The sequence below is a fragment of the Myotis myotis genome, unplaced genomic scaffold, assembly GCF_014108235.1.
Source record: "Myotis myotis isolate mMyoMyo1 unplaced genomic scaffold, mMyoMyo1.p scaffold_m19_p_8, whole genome shotgun sequence".
Lineage (NCBI taxonomy): Eukaryota > Metazoa > Chordata > Mammalia > Chiroptera > Vespertilionidae > Myotis > Myotis myotis.
In genome coordinates this window covers 72,270,482-72,286,008 of record NW_023416390.1, presented here as the reverse complement: position 1 = coordinate 72,286,008, position 15,527 = coordinate 72,270,482, and the positions used below count along the sequence as shown (strand labels likewise).

The 15,527-nt window shown below is 34.1% G+C and overlaps 1 protein-coding gene across 1 annotated transcript in view; it reads right to left on the bottom strand.

The window, feature by feature from the left end:
- Positions 1 to 15,527, bottom strand: part of LRP1B (LDL receptor related protein 1B) — a 1,379,523-nt gene that overhangs the window by 94,291 nt on the left and 1,269,705 nt on the right. The window contains exons 78-79 of the mRNA XM_036320679.1: positions 2,929 to 3,152; positions 1,226 to 1,332 (exon numbers count right to left, since the gene is read on the bottom strand). Of these exons, the coding sequence (XP_036176572.1) occupies positions 1,226 to 1,332; positions 2,929 to 3,152 (331 nt within the window). The remainder of the gene's footprint in view (positions 1 to 1,225; positions 1,333 to 2,928; positions 3,153 to 15,527) is intronic.

Here is a 15,527-nt window from a genome sequence, read left to right as displayed (position 1 = left end):
ACGACATGGTAGTGTACACGGCATGGTAGTGTAGACGACATGGTAGTGTAGACGGCATGGTAGTGTAGACGACTTGGTAGTGTAGACGACATGGTAGTGTAGACGAAATGGTAGTGTAGACGACATGGTAGTGTAGACGAAATGGTAGTGTAGACGGCATGGTAGTGTACATGGCATGGTAGTGTAGACGACATGGTAGTGTAGACGGCATGGTAGTGTAGACAACATGGTAGTGTAGACGACTTGGTAGTGTAGATGACATGGTAGTGTAGACGACTTGGTAGTGTAGACAACATGGTAGTGTAGACGGCATGGTAGTGTAGACGACATGGTAGTGTAGACGAAATGGTAGTGTAGACGGCATGGTAGTGTAGATGACATGGTAGTGTAGACGACATGGTAGTGTAGACAACATGGTAGTGTAGATGACATGGTAGTGTAGATGACATGGTAGTGTAGACGACATGGTAGTGTAGACAACATGGTAGTGTAGACGACATGGTAGTGTAGACAACATGGTAGTGTAGATGACATGGTAGTGTAGACGACATGGTAGTGTAGACGACATGGTAGTGTAGAAGACTTGGTAGTGTAGATGACAAGGTAGTGTAGATGACATGGTAGTGTAGACGACTTGGTAGTGTAGGTGACATGGTAGTGTAGACGACATGGTAGTGTAGTGTAGATGACATGGTAGTGTCAGTGACATGGTAGTGTCAGTGACATGGTAGAGTAGACAACATAACTACAAGACAGATTAAAGCCAGATCAGATTGAAAGCTGAGAATAAAAAAGCAAGGCATCATCAAACTTGTCTTTCACTAATATTATCTGTTTTCCTAGTTCTTTGTCCATTTAGTTTCTCATTTTCTAGTAATACTACCATCTACCACAACATCATTAACATTTACAGTATATGTAAAAATATCCTGATACATTGCTATAAGCTGTCAAAATTTCACTCATCTGAAATCTTACTAATGGCCTTAAAACTTAAGGCAATTTTCAAATAATATCCCTATAATATCACTGGCAGTATGATAAGAACCTGACTTTTAGATGGAAAAATACAAAATGAAATGTTAATGACTTTCATAATGGCATACTATAAATTATTTTATTTGCTTGTAAAAATGATTATATTGCCAACAAAACTAAAGAATTGTAACACTAATATGCTTAGAATTCTGAAACAATTTTAGACTGTGTTAGAAATACATCATACCTGTGGGTCTCTGTAAATTCTTTTGTACTAAAATTCTTCTCAGAGTGCCATCCATGGCTGCTTCTTCTATATGGGAATGGTCCCCAACAACAGTCCAATACATCATCCTGAAAACATTGGTCAAGTTGGTCAGCCTGGTGATGTGCTGTTATAACCCAATTCTACTGTAAAACATAGTGTTTCTTCAGATCATAGCATCAGAAACACCCCAGAGACCCTGAAAAAGCAGATTTCTGGACGCAACTCTAAAGCTACAAAAAAGAAACCTTCCAGAAATCAAACTTTTAAATGGTCTAACTATGCTCTAAAATTTGAGAGATATGCTTAATAATGTACACTACTGTTTATTACTTGATATTAAAAGTTCGATTTTGAAAAATTCATGAACATTTTAGAAGAAAAGTATTTTAATACTTAAAACTATCCTCTTGTTGAGAAGGAATATTCATTTTATTATTGATGCTGCATCAATATGCTTCATTTTTTAAAGTACTTTCTCAGAAGGATATCATTCTCTATTTAGAAGACACCACACAGCCTAATTTTGCTAAGTAAATAACATTTGATTCTTTTTACTCAGCATCCAATGATCCACTTTATGGGTGATCAGGATTTTTACCTAAGATTTCCCTACTTACTTTTTGGTCATTGCTTATAAATGAAAAAGAAAAAGAGTAAAGAATGAAAAAATTCCAAAAGAAATTAAATGTTATGTTAAATTGTTTAAATTTATTTATACATAATATGTCTTCATTTTTTATTATCATAAATAGCAAAAACACAAAAATACTCTACATTCAATACATTTAATATTATATTATATTCATCGCAGCGCTATTTACAATAGCTAAGATCTGAAAATAGCCCAAGTGCCCAGCTGTAGATGAATGTATAAAAAAGCTGTGGTACATTTGCACAATGGAATACTATACATTCTATCTAGACAGTGCATTCTAGAATGATCAGTCCAATAAAAAAGGACCTTTTACTATTTGAAAGAACATTGAGGGACCTGGAGAGTATTATGCTAAGCGAAGTAAGCCAGTCAAAGAAAGACAAATACCACATGATTTCACTTATATGTGGAATCTAATGAACAGAATAAACTGCCAAACAAGAGAGACCCAGAGACATGGGAACATGGGACAGACAGATGATTCTCATAGGGAAGTGGCGGGTGGACGGGACGAGATTAACCAGAGAACTTATATGCATATATGCATAGCCCATGGACATAGACAATGGTGCAGTGAAGGCCTGTGGAAGGCAGGGAAGTGGGGAGAAGAGGATAAATGGGGGAAAAGGGAGAAATCTGTAATACTTTCAACAATAAACAAAAATAAAACACACACACACACAAAAGCATTATATTTAATGTTACAAAAATTCAGTATTAGATTCACTATAGTGGTTATGTGTTTATCACATTAGTTTTATTATTCTGAAACACAACATAAAATACACACACAGAGAATATATATTTTTTCAACCTTTCAGGAAAAAATAAATGTCTGCCCCTAAATTTGATGTAAAAATAACATGAGTGTGCTTTTGTACAAGAAAAAGAGAGGGATTTTCAGAAGCCTTGTGAACCTATTATCTTTGAACACATTACAGAAACAAACCTACAGAGCACAAGCCAAACAATCTCTAAAAATGGATGCTCATATCATGAAATATAAATAACCAAGTCATTAGCTTACCTTCTCTTAGGATTTACAGCAATAGCATAGGGTTCTCCAGCCATATTTGTTAAAAGTCTGGTGCAGTTGGGGCCATTCAGCTGCCCCACGTTGATAGAATACCTCAGACTGGTCCAGTGGGTGGTATAGTAACTAAACCAGTGCATTCTAGAATGATCAGTCCAATAAATATTTCCTGCTACCCAGTCAACTGCAATGTCTCTGGGCCTTTTAAATTCAGGACACTACAAGAAGACAAAATGACAAAGAAAAATTGTATATTCAAAAAACAACTTGGTAAATTTTTCTGTTATACATTGGTGTGTAAAAATCCTATCTAATAAAAGGGCAATATGCATATTAACCATCATCACACAGATGGCAGCACCCATAGCCACAAAATGGTGGCACCCGGTCCTCTCAGCCCCGTTGGAGTCCCCCAGTCCCAGTGGGTGGGGGTGGCAGCTGCTGAGAGTGGGCAGCGTGAGCGGACTGACAGAATGTTTGCTTTGTCGCTGCGGTGATGAGGCAAGCATTCCACCCCAGCCATGGAAGGCCTCTGGACAGAGGGCACAGAGCAGCTGGGGTCAGGGGCAGGGAACACTTGCGTTGTTGCCCCAGCGATGAGGCAAGCATTCCATGCCCACCTGCGGATGGGCCTCTGGGCCGCGGAGGGCTTCTAGGCAGTGGGCGTGGATTGGCCAGGCCCCGCAGGGAGCTACTGTTGCACGGATTCGTGTTCAGGGCTACTAGTTATATTATAAAGGTCCAGTCAGTATTAGACTATATTCTGATATGGTCTAATAGATTAGCTTATGCAAATGCACATAAATAGAATCATACACCACTATTCATAGCTTTTTAACTCAATATCATGTCTGTGAAATTCATCCATATTATTTTGTTCGCCAGTTATTAATACTTTTTAAATTTATTTTTTATGAATATAGCACAATTTGTTTACTACTTTACTAATGATGTCCATTTGACTTATTTACAGTTTTAGGGCATTATAACTAAAGTTCTGAATACTATTCTTGTATATGTCTTTTGGTGGACACGAGCACTCATTTCTATTGAGTATCTAGCCAGAAATAGATACGTTGAGTCTAAGATATAAGTATGTTCAGGTTGAATGGATACTGTTAGAAATTTTTTCAAAAACTTTTCACCAATATGCTATTTTCAGGAATTTCAAGAAGTTCCAGTTGCCCTGCATCCTCACCCTATATAATTTGATTTAAAAATGGAAAAAATTAGTACAGATAAGCAACTTAGAAAGATATTGCATTTAAACATCTTTTGAGGAAAGTTACAATCTCTGTCATTTCTATTAAATATGCTAGCTTGGATTTTCTGCTTAATATTATATTACTGAATTATTGTGAGACAAAGGTAGGAGAAGTCATTGGGAGCAGACAGTAAGGAAAATAATGTATGCTCTGTGCCCTTCAATTCACTTGATCACTTTGAGCAGGAAGTAGTGTAGTAATTAATTTTACATGGTCATATTTAATGTGCATAACCAAAAGTGAGAAAAGATTCACAGGAGCATTATATCAAGAATGGAAACAATTATTTAAAGGTGATTATAACTAGGCATGTAGGCAATGTGTAAAACATCATTAGGAGTTGGAAACCAGTGAAAATATGAGGTTTTGAAACATGAAAATTTCTCAAGCAGTTTACTAGTGAACACATTTTATTAAGAAATAGACAGATTAAAAGAGAAGAAACTGAGCTTCACAAAAAAATAAAAAAAACAAAACACATGAGATAATAAGAAACAGAAATTGCAGATCACTATCTGCTATGTGATTAATGGGATCACAAGGAAGAAAAATATGGCTTGACCTAAACACAGAACCCCAGCAATTTCTAATGACCTTTATTATCAGCCTTTTCACCTAGTGGCTTAAAAACTAAAATTATGAAATTTCACCCTACCGTATATCTGCACTCCGACAATAAAATACTATCCATCTATCAAGCAATATATCACAGCTAACTGAAGTTAAATAAAAAACACTCTGCAGACATACTCCAGAAATGATGTAAAAATTACACAGATGAATAGAATATAAAGATTTCTCTCAGCCAAATCACAAAATTATTTTCATGTGTTTCAGTATCATTCAAATTAACTGTTTGTTTCCTGGCTTTTTCCCCTGATTTGGGGCATTTAAAGGTAATTATATCAACAAATGACATGGGCATGTCAGTGTAAGTCATAATGTTCATAAGCTTAAGAAACAATGGAAAAAATAGCCATCATAATCTGTTTAGAGTCTGTTGGGAGCACGTTTATCATTTTCTAACTTCAGTAGAACAAACCTTTAGTATTCAGAAAAATATATTTGTTTTCTAGCATATCAATGTAAATCTACACATTTTATCATAATGATATCCTGGCTAAAATAGGACACATATAATGCAAAGTTTCACTTTATTTTTTTTAATTTAGGATTTTCATTTTATTTATTCATGCTCAAAAAGTCTGATTATCTTTCCATCTGTACTGCTAAATCTGAACTGCTGACAATTAAGAACCCACATGTCTAATGTTAATAGAGCATTCCGAAGTTTGACTCAGTGATACTTTTCCAGGTAAGCAGTATGTTGAAGATTCTACTAATGATAAATTCTAAAAAAATAAATCAAATTATTTAATAAGTTTAAAAGAATACTGCTTAGAGAAATTTTAAAAAAATATTACTTTTTAATGCTAAGCACAAGAGATACTAAGTAACAGACTCATTTACTGGTATGTCTACACATTTATTCTCTGCATCCTTGGTCAAGGAATTTCTAATGTCATTCCAATATCAACTAAAGTAGTTAGAATACAGGGTGAAGGATGGTCACACCTAATAAATTCAACCGAAAGTCATGAATCATCAGTGACAAGATGATTTTTGTAGAATAAAGGCAGCAGGGTGAAGATGTTACCAGATGTTCATCCTCAGTGACTCAAAACACATGGAATGCTCAATGATTTTCAAGACTACAAAGCAGAATTGAACAAGGGAAGAAAGAACAACATGAGGACAATAGCAGGATGGTCCCACTGTGGCCAAATTAAGAAAACACCCTTATAGTGAGTTCCATGAGAATGAAATAACTCCCCTTTATTGCTCACAGTTAGACCAGGATTGTGAACAGCATAAGCCATTTAAAAGGGATACTTATATTGGTATAGACTGGATAGTAGAAGGTAGAAATTCCTGCTAAATATTTTTGTAAATAATCTTTATTTCTGTTGATCCTCACTGAGGATATTTTTTCATTGATTTTTAGAGAGAGTGGAAGGGAGGGGATAGAAAGGGAGAGGGAGAGACATCAATGTGAAAGAAACATCAACTGGTTGCCTCGCACATGTGCCCTGACCGGGGCCAAGGAAAGGACCTGCAACCCAGGTACGTACCCTTGACCAGGAATAGAACCCACAACACTTTGGTTCAGGGGCTGATGCTCTACCACTGAGCCACACCACCCAGGAGCCTGCTGAATCTTGATATAGTGAACAATTTATGAAGTGGTTCAAAATCAATCAGGTAAATACAAAAAGTGGAAAACACAGGAAAAGCAAACAGATTCTGGGAGTGGAAAGGAGTCTGATGGGGGAAAACAGAAATAGGAAAGCTAAAAATACAGCTATTTACCTCCAAAGGGGCTGTAAACAAAACAAACACATAAAATTTTAAAAAGATATATAAAACTCCCATTTGCCCCTTTGGCTAGCTCATTAGACAGACAAGCCAATGAACTAGAGTACTAATGAAATAAGTCCTGTTTGAGAGACTGCAGACCCTGGGGTTACCCTGACAACAAAGGCATTGCTCAGATGTTGCACAAAGTAGAAGACACATTTTGACTGCTTTCTCCAGACATATGGTTTCTTCCCTAATAAGCTCTCCATATACATAGCCAAAGTTTTGAGGCTGGAGGCATTCTTTATGTAGAGATATATTAGTCAAATGCATGAAATACTTAAATCTTACAGAAAAATTGGCAGCTCAATTGTAACAAAATCACTACTTTAAACAAAGAATCCTTTACAGCTGTGGATTATAAGGTATCTGTCAGAACCCCAGCTTCAGTAAATTGAAGATGTAAGTCACTGGAGACATTTAATTTTTTTTTTAAATCAAGGAGAGAGAAAAACATATGAAAGAGGATTTCAAGCATTTAAGCCTTGGAAATGTTATCTTCTTCATAACAAAATTCTTATAGTTAGAAATATACTTTAAGAAAATATAGTTAACACAGGATAGATTGAGGTGGTCACATATTTAGTTTGTGATTTTTTCATCTTTGTGTTAATCTAAGAAAAGAAATTCAGTTCATTTTATCAAAGTTAATTATCTCCTAATGTAATACTATTAAGACAAAGATGTAAAGCCACTCTAAAAACCTGTGTGTGTGTATGTATGTGTGTGTGCGTGTGTGTGTGTGTGTGTGTGTGTGTGAAGGGAGATGTAGTATATGTCACACTATTTATTTTCATTTTTGGTCCACAAAATATGAATCAATAAAAACTTATATTTAGAGCTACAATGTGTCAGAGGTCCAAAATCACTTCAGGGATGAAATCCCTGCCTTCTCTCTATAATGTCTTTTGAAGAAGAGATGATTTCAACTGAGTAATTTTAAAGCTATATTTATCTACATTAGGGCCATGCCAACATGGAACAAACTCCTGCTAAGTTAAAAAGAAACCAAATAAAAGTATGTAATTGTCAAAATCCTTTTTAAAAAGACCATATTTGTCTTTGAATTAGAGATTCAATATTTTCTATGTGATTTTATTATTTTGTAGCATGTTCGGTGTTCTATTAGCTTATTTCTTATGATTTATCACCCTCTCCCTCAAAAGCAAAACTGGCTTTCAGTGCCTTCATTCACACTATTAGGTAAAAAAAGATATAAGGGAAGATTAGAAAGCACGCAAAATTTGAAGTCAGGAACTGGGTTTAAGACCTACTTATAGTTTCTCTATAAATTATTTAGTGTATAAAATAAAGGCTTTGGATTAGATTACCTGTAAAACTCTTTAGCTTCTAAATACTAAATTATACAACAATTTAAAATATTATCCATTCTATTAAGTCTGCATTTTATGTAGCCTTAAAGATGTATTGAATGCTAATTATGAATTGTCATGCATTAGTCAATAAGTTAAAGATGTGTTGGTATTTAGGGGATAATTTTGACGTCATCTCCCTACTGAGTGACCTGGAATTAAGAATCAAGTTGCCTTCTGACATTTACAGTTTAAATAAACATAACACTTGAGATGTACTGCAGTGTTATCTGAAAATAGAGATTGCAAAATGGTAGGTTGAGGACTAAATTTAAGTTAAATTAAAAAAAATTAATTATGGATTTGAAATTAAAGATATATAACTTTTAAAATTTAAACTTTCATGTGAGTTTTTTTATAAAAATTAAGGCTCTATACTAGTAAAACAGTATATCAAAAATAAGTCAGCATTCTAGAATAGCATCAGCGGCTGCCCCCGATTTAACGAGTTCCCTTTGCCCCCTCACCTTGGTGTCTAATCTATGTCCAATCTGTTTGACACATTTATCTTATGTGTATGGCTGACTTGAAACCCATGCCGTAAAGAGGCATATGAAGTTGACTATCATAGATAAATCATGTATCTATAAGAAAGGGAGTTAAAGCAAATAAACAATAGAAAAAGAAGAGTCAAAGAAGCAAATGTTGATAGTGTGTCTCCAGAATCATTGGATAAGCATCTTGTGGCTAAACAGGAATATTCAGTCTGTGGAGCAGACCTTAATGTGTGTATGTATATGTATATGTATTATTAACATATAAATTGGGCTTTTATAATTCAATGTCTCTCATCCATCAAATTCATTCAGTGTGTGAATACGGGTGTACATAATGCTGAATTTTATTTTTTTGTCAGCCTCATTAAAATTTGCTTCATACTGTCTTATTATTCCCTAGATAAACTAACAATCCAATTTCCAAGTCTAAACAGAACCTGAAATAGTAATGAGGTCACCTCATAGGCTACTTCCTGGGCATACGATTGAAATTTAGATAATGGTTTATCTTTCTGTGATCCTGTCCCTTCAAACAGTCACAGTTCAATTAGGCCTTTGGAAGACCTGAAAATACCTTTTGTAGGCTGAGATCTCTAGTGCCGAAATAAGGCCAAGACCAAACTCAATGAAAACAATAATAATAAAAGTGCTGTCCTTAGAAAAGCTGTTTTGTTTCATCAGGATAATCAAAGGAGGCAGAGGAAATGCCATTTATGAAGATTTGGAAGTGAAGTTGCACTCTTAGAAATAAAATATGGTTTATTTATGGCTAGAAAAAATGTGTTTGTGGGTAAATATAAGTGTGTGAGGATACAGAAAGAATGTGATGAAAGATGAGGCTGATTATCATGGATAGGCTTGTAAACCAATGATTTTTCCATGGAAATGCATTAAGATTTAAATAGGGTGATGTGGTGATTAGATTAAAGTTGTAAGATTATTTTGGTTATTGTATGGAGAATGGGACTGGGACCAAAAGCAGATAAAGGAAAATCACAGCAAGCTTACACAATGGATTCCAGAAGGAAGAATGTGGAAGTTTAATCTAGGTTTCATGAGACAGAAATGAATAAAATGGGATATAACTAAAGATAAAAGTATTTAAACTTGTGATTAATTGAATATTGAAGAAGAGAAGAATATTGAAAGAGAGAAGAAAAAGATTTACAATAGCCGAGATCTGGAAATATCCCAAGTGCCCATCAGTAAATGAGTGGATATAAAGCTGTGGTGCATTTACAAAGTGGAATACTATGTCTCTGTAAAAAAAGAAGGAAATCTTATCTTTGCAACAGTATGGATAGACCTGGAGATTGTTATGCTAGATGACATAAGCCAGTCAGAAAAAGACAAATGCCATATGACCTCACTTATATGTGGAATCTAATTTACAAAATAATCTGACTAACAAAATAGAAACAGAGTCATGGATACATGTAACATACTGACAGCTGTCAGAGGGAACACGGGAGTGGGGAACTGGATGAAAGAAGGTGAAAGGACTAACCAAAGAACATATATGCAAAACCCATAGACACAGTGTGGTGATGGAGAGAGGGTAAAGGGGGTAGGGGCTGGGTGGAGGTGGGCAAAGAGGGGAGGGGGGGGGGAATGAGGACATCTGTAATAGGTTCAACAATAAAAATAAAGTTAAAAAAGATTGATATACTATTGCCCGGTATACCGAAGATTTTCAATTAGTTTATTGCTTGCAATTTTAAAAAATGTACCTACTTTATGACACACTATGTTCTAGATGTTAGGATTACAGTAATGGCCAAAAGAACAAAAATACCTGCCATTTAGGAATTTATTTATAGCAACATGAAGCAGATAATAGATTGCAAACATAGTAGATGAGTAAATTATATGGCAGTTTAACAAAAAGAGCAAATCAGTGAAGATTCCATGATGGGAGTAGGGCAATAGATTGCAATTATCAATAAATTATGGACTCAGAAGATGATTTTGAGCAAAAACTTGAAGGAGGTCAGGAATTGAGTCATGTAGGATATCTGTCTGAAGGCAAGAGAACATTTCAGGAAAGGACTTATATTAGTAGGTAGCCATGAGCTTTATAAATAGCAATGCTTTCCTAGAAAAGAGATGGTAAAGGGGAAAGTAGTATGTGATGAAGTCAGAAAAAAAAAACAGAAGACCAGATTTTTTAAACCCTTCGAGCATTCTGGCTATTGTATTGTATGAAGGGGAGCAAGAAGGCCAGTAGGAGACAATTGCACTAATTGAGAAGAAAGTTGATGATGGTTCAAAATTAGGTCCTTTCAGTCAAGCTGTCAGCCAGCTCCTGCACATACCTTGAAGGCGGATTAAATAGTATTGTCTGATTTTGAAATTATGACAGGAAAGGAGTGTTTGATGACTCCAAGATTTTTACTTTGAGCATCTGGGGAAAATGGAGTTGCCGCAAAATGAGATTGGGAAAGCAGACTTTTTGGGTCGAACGTGAAGTTCATGTTTAGGAGTGCTACTTTGGGGATATTTTTAAACATCCAAAAGGAAAAGCAAAGTAAGCAGTTGGGAAGAGCCTAATGCCTACTAGGTAACTGTTAGCATATGGATATATGCTAACCCACGGACCTATATGAACTCTACAAGGAAGTGAAAAAAGATAGAAAGCCTGTCTCAACTCTAACACTATTGACCTTTGCTCAGGATATATTCTTGCTGCGAGGGACCAGCTGATGCCATGTAGGGTGTGAATGTTAAGCAGGCTTCCTATTCTCTGTTCGCTGGAGGCCAGCAGCACTTCCCAGTTGTGACAATCAAAAACCTCCAGGCATTACCAATGTACCCTGGGGTGGAGGTAATACCCAGCTAAGAACCACTGATATAGGACCACTGAGTGCTCTCTCAGGCCAGTTTCCTTGACGACTCTAAGCATTTGTCAAGATTTTTAATGACTTTCTGTCACCAAATTTATTGAATGTTTATTTGTCCTAATTCTCAAACTCTTCCTCAAGATACCAACCTCTTTTAGTTTCTGTGCCTCTACATTCTCTTATTTTCTCCTGATGCACTGGCCACACCTTGTCATCATTTTAATCTGGTTGAGCTTTGTTCTAGTCTTTCTTTACTTCCCCTGTAATCTCTCCCAGGTAACCTAACCTTGCTTTAGACTTTTAGATATCTCATCTAATCTTCTATTTTTAGTCCAGAGAACTCTGACAAAACCTTGAATATACCACTGACTACTTGATATTTCACTTTAATCTCTTATAGCCATCTCAGACTTAACATGATTAAAACTGAACTCAAAGTTTAGTATCCTCAGGACCCATTAAGTTGTATAATTAAGAAATCTAGGTACCAGCCTTGAGTCCTTCTTATTTTCACTTTCCACATTCATGCTATTTGCAAACATGTTTAGCTAACCTTCTACTCACTACCTTCCATTCCATTGAGACAATAGTGTAATTTACCAATATTTCTAACTTGAGACACAATCCTCCTAAGTGGTCTGTATCTATTTGAGCTTTCCCTACACTTAATCCATTCTCTACATAAAAAGCTAGTTAGTTGTCTTAGATATAAATAAAATGACATTACTTCCTTTTAGGTCTAGCTCAAATCTCTCTCTGCATGAGTCTTTACTGAACATCCCATACAAAGAATACTTACAACATCTGAGTGCTTCTTTCTTAGTTCGTTATTTATTTACTTTAATATACTTTTTGAAATGAGAATTTTTTTGTATTTATTTACTTATATGTTTACTTGACTCTGTCTTTGTTCCCCAGAATCTAACCTTCATGATAACAAGACTCTTGTTATAGTTATTGTATCCTGAGAACCCAGCACCAAACCTAATAAATAGAAACCTTTAAATAAAGCTTTGGAAATGAATAAAACTTGCCTGGTTTTCCTTAAAATACTATATAGTCTAATCAATAGTTTCTTCAGGATTACTAATTATATAATCATATGTTTTATATAGCCATATAAAATTTATGTTCAGTACAATTTTGAATATTGATATAACTGTTACAGAACAATTTTTACTTTAATGAGTATCTATTGTTCAATGTCTGTCTTATGCAATCAACAAAAGAAAATGGCAATAATGTAATGATCTGATAGTTTTAGATTTCTTCCAGAATAATCATAATAAGTTATTGTAGTTGTGGACTAGTTTGAATAAACTCAGATGGTTTTAAAAGTATTCTTGCTATGCAAGTATAGACAGTTTCAATTAGAATTATAATGGTTACGGTGAATTTATAATAATAAAGAAAAAATAAAAAAGAAACTATCGATTTTCACTGTACCTAAATGTCCTAAAATAATACTTTGAAGATTTTGCTACACACACATACACACATTCTTAAGTGTGGGTACATATGTACATCTATTCACTCAAGTGTATGTGTGTGTGTGCATGTGTTTGTGCATATATTGAGGTTTTAGCTAGGACTCCAATTAAAAATTGAAACCTAGTAAAGATAACAGGATATTTTGTGAAAAGATTTTCAGGGGGAAAAAAAGTTCAGATAAACTTTTTGAAAAAATATGATTATTAATGGATAAAATGATAAGCATGTGCATTCTGAACATTCTCTTTTGCATAATAGAGAGTATGCCAAATATAGTATCTCATATTCACTTCACAAAATCAGGTATATCAGATGAACCATTTGTTTTGCTCAGGAATATTTAGTTCTTTAATGGTAAGAATCTAATCTATATTTTTAGTCATTTGCATTTTTACAAGCATTGACCTACTTTATAGTGCTTGTCATCATGTACTTTGCTGCACAGCATTTCATACTAGAAATGATAAATTGCCATAAAGTATGTTCAATTGTAGCATAATGTTATCATATTCTGTTCCAACTACTAAAATTCAAATTCAGAAATCTCATTATACTTTACATATAGATTGAATCATGTTAGTCTTTTAAGTTTTGAATTATTTAATTTTCTTAAAGAAATCCTTCATTTTGTATAGCCCTGGGGGTTATAAAATCATAAGCATTTCTATGTATAAATAACTTAGTCTGCATTCGAAATTTAAATTTGTAATTATAATTAGTATTGCAACCATCTTCAGAGACTACAGAAGAATATTCCCTTCATGACTTCCAAAACCCCACATCATATTAAATGTTACTTTTCTTTGGAATGGACTTCAGTAAACATTTAGTTGTCTGAGTAGTCTTCCTCTGGTATCTGATAGAACATATTTCCTACTCTTTACATGGAAGGAAATGTTCCAAAATTTTCAATATCTATGAATATGCTTTCAAAACATTTGGCTATCACGTGTCTAACTCCTCCCATTTGGTTAATTGAAATGGGTTATAAGTAATGTACGCATAGTTTTATTTTTGTTCTTTAACCTATTGATTCAGAAAAAGAAATCAATGTTCCATATTCAGCTGAGAAAAAAAGTCTTTAGTTTTATTTTCCAAGGAGTGGGCAATTCCCAGGTAAGTATCATTTAATATATGTATCAACACTTCGATGAAACAGATCACATGCTCATTAAACTAATAGATGACTAGATGGTGTCCATAAGGAGCAAATACAATACATGGCAGAGTACTGTGTAAGGGTAGAAAATCAATTATCTATACACAAGATAGACTTTAGAGGAATAAATACAAATTGTCCAGGTAATAACTTGATAGACATAACTATGTCACATCTTTTGGAAATCATATATATTTACTTTCTAGGAGGGATTTTAGAAATTGTCTACTCTGATGCTATAGTTACTTATCAAATGAGTAAGCTGAGACTCAAAGATATAACAAGTCTTTTAAGTTAAAGTTTAAATTTGGTCACATTATAGCTGCATATAGGTAAGTCATTTAATTACTCTAGAGTACACATTGCTCATTAAATTAAGGTGGCTTTATTCCATACTTACAATATAGAGATAATTACAAAAAAAGATTTAGAAAGCAAAGTTAAATAATTTCCTTCATTACTGTAGCCTTAAGTACTGTTTTAAAAACAATGCATAGGTTGAAATTTATATGGAATGCTTAATGGTTTGAACATGGTGCTAAAACTCATGGCTCAGAGATTGAAACCTTATAAGCATGACATTTAGTTCACTCATAAAGACCCTTAGAAAATGTACTCTACTGTTATCCAACTTTATTCCTAGTTAATACTGTTAGTCATGCATAGGTATACGAAGAGAGGAAAAACAAACAAACAGAAACTCTAGATGATATAACACAAATAATTACTATCATTAAAAGACTAAATTAAGTTTCATATCCTACTGGACAAAAGCTAAACAGTAGCTTTGCCACTGGCTATAAAATATTCTATAGCACATTAAAAAATAAAGATTAAAATATTTAAAATATATGGATGTAAATAAATATACAATATACCAATAAAATATACACATTTATAGTTTGTATGTATAAAAATAAAAACTTAGTTGCCAAACATTAAATAAATTTGGCCTCAGGATCTACAATAAACTCTGTTCACTAGAGGACACTGATCATCAATCTCTCCAAGCACAAAACCAAAACAATTATCAAATCATTTTCACTAAAAATTCATATTGAAATTAATTATAGATGTATTTTAGCAGCTATGAAATTCAGACAAGAGTAAGTTATGAATAATTTTAATATGATAATGTGTCATAGAGAACATCTTCCTTGCCAATTATCATCAAAAACATCACCATTATCACCATCATTATCATCATCATCCTTTTAATAGCAAGTATATAGACAGTTCTTACTATGTGCCTAAAACTGTTAACAATAATAAACATATATATCTCTCAATAAACTTTATGTAATAGAATATACAGAAGCTAAGAAGAGACTAGTCAGCAATAGAAACAAAATTAAAACCCAAGCATTGTAATGAAGTGATATGTCCTTTATCACTTCATTAATAACAGATGAAATGGTACCTTAGGAACAATGTTGTTGCAAAGCAGACTTCTGTTTTAGAGATAAAGAAAAGCTAAAACTAGCCAAGACTCTTAGTCTGCCTTCGGTCTGTTAAAGAGGAAGTAGATTATATGCGAGTGATGGGGAAGA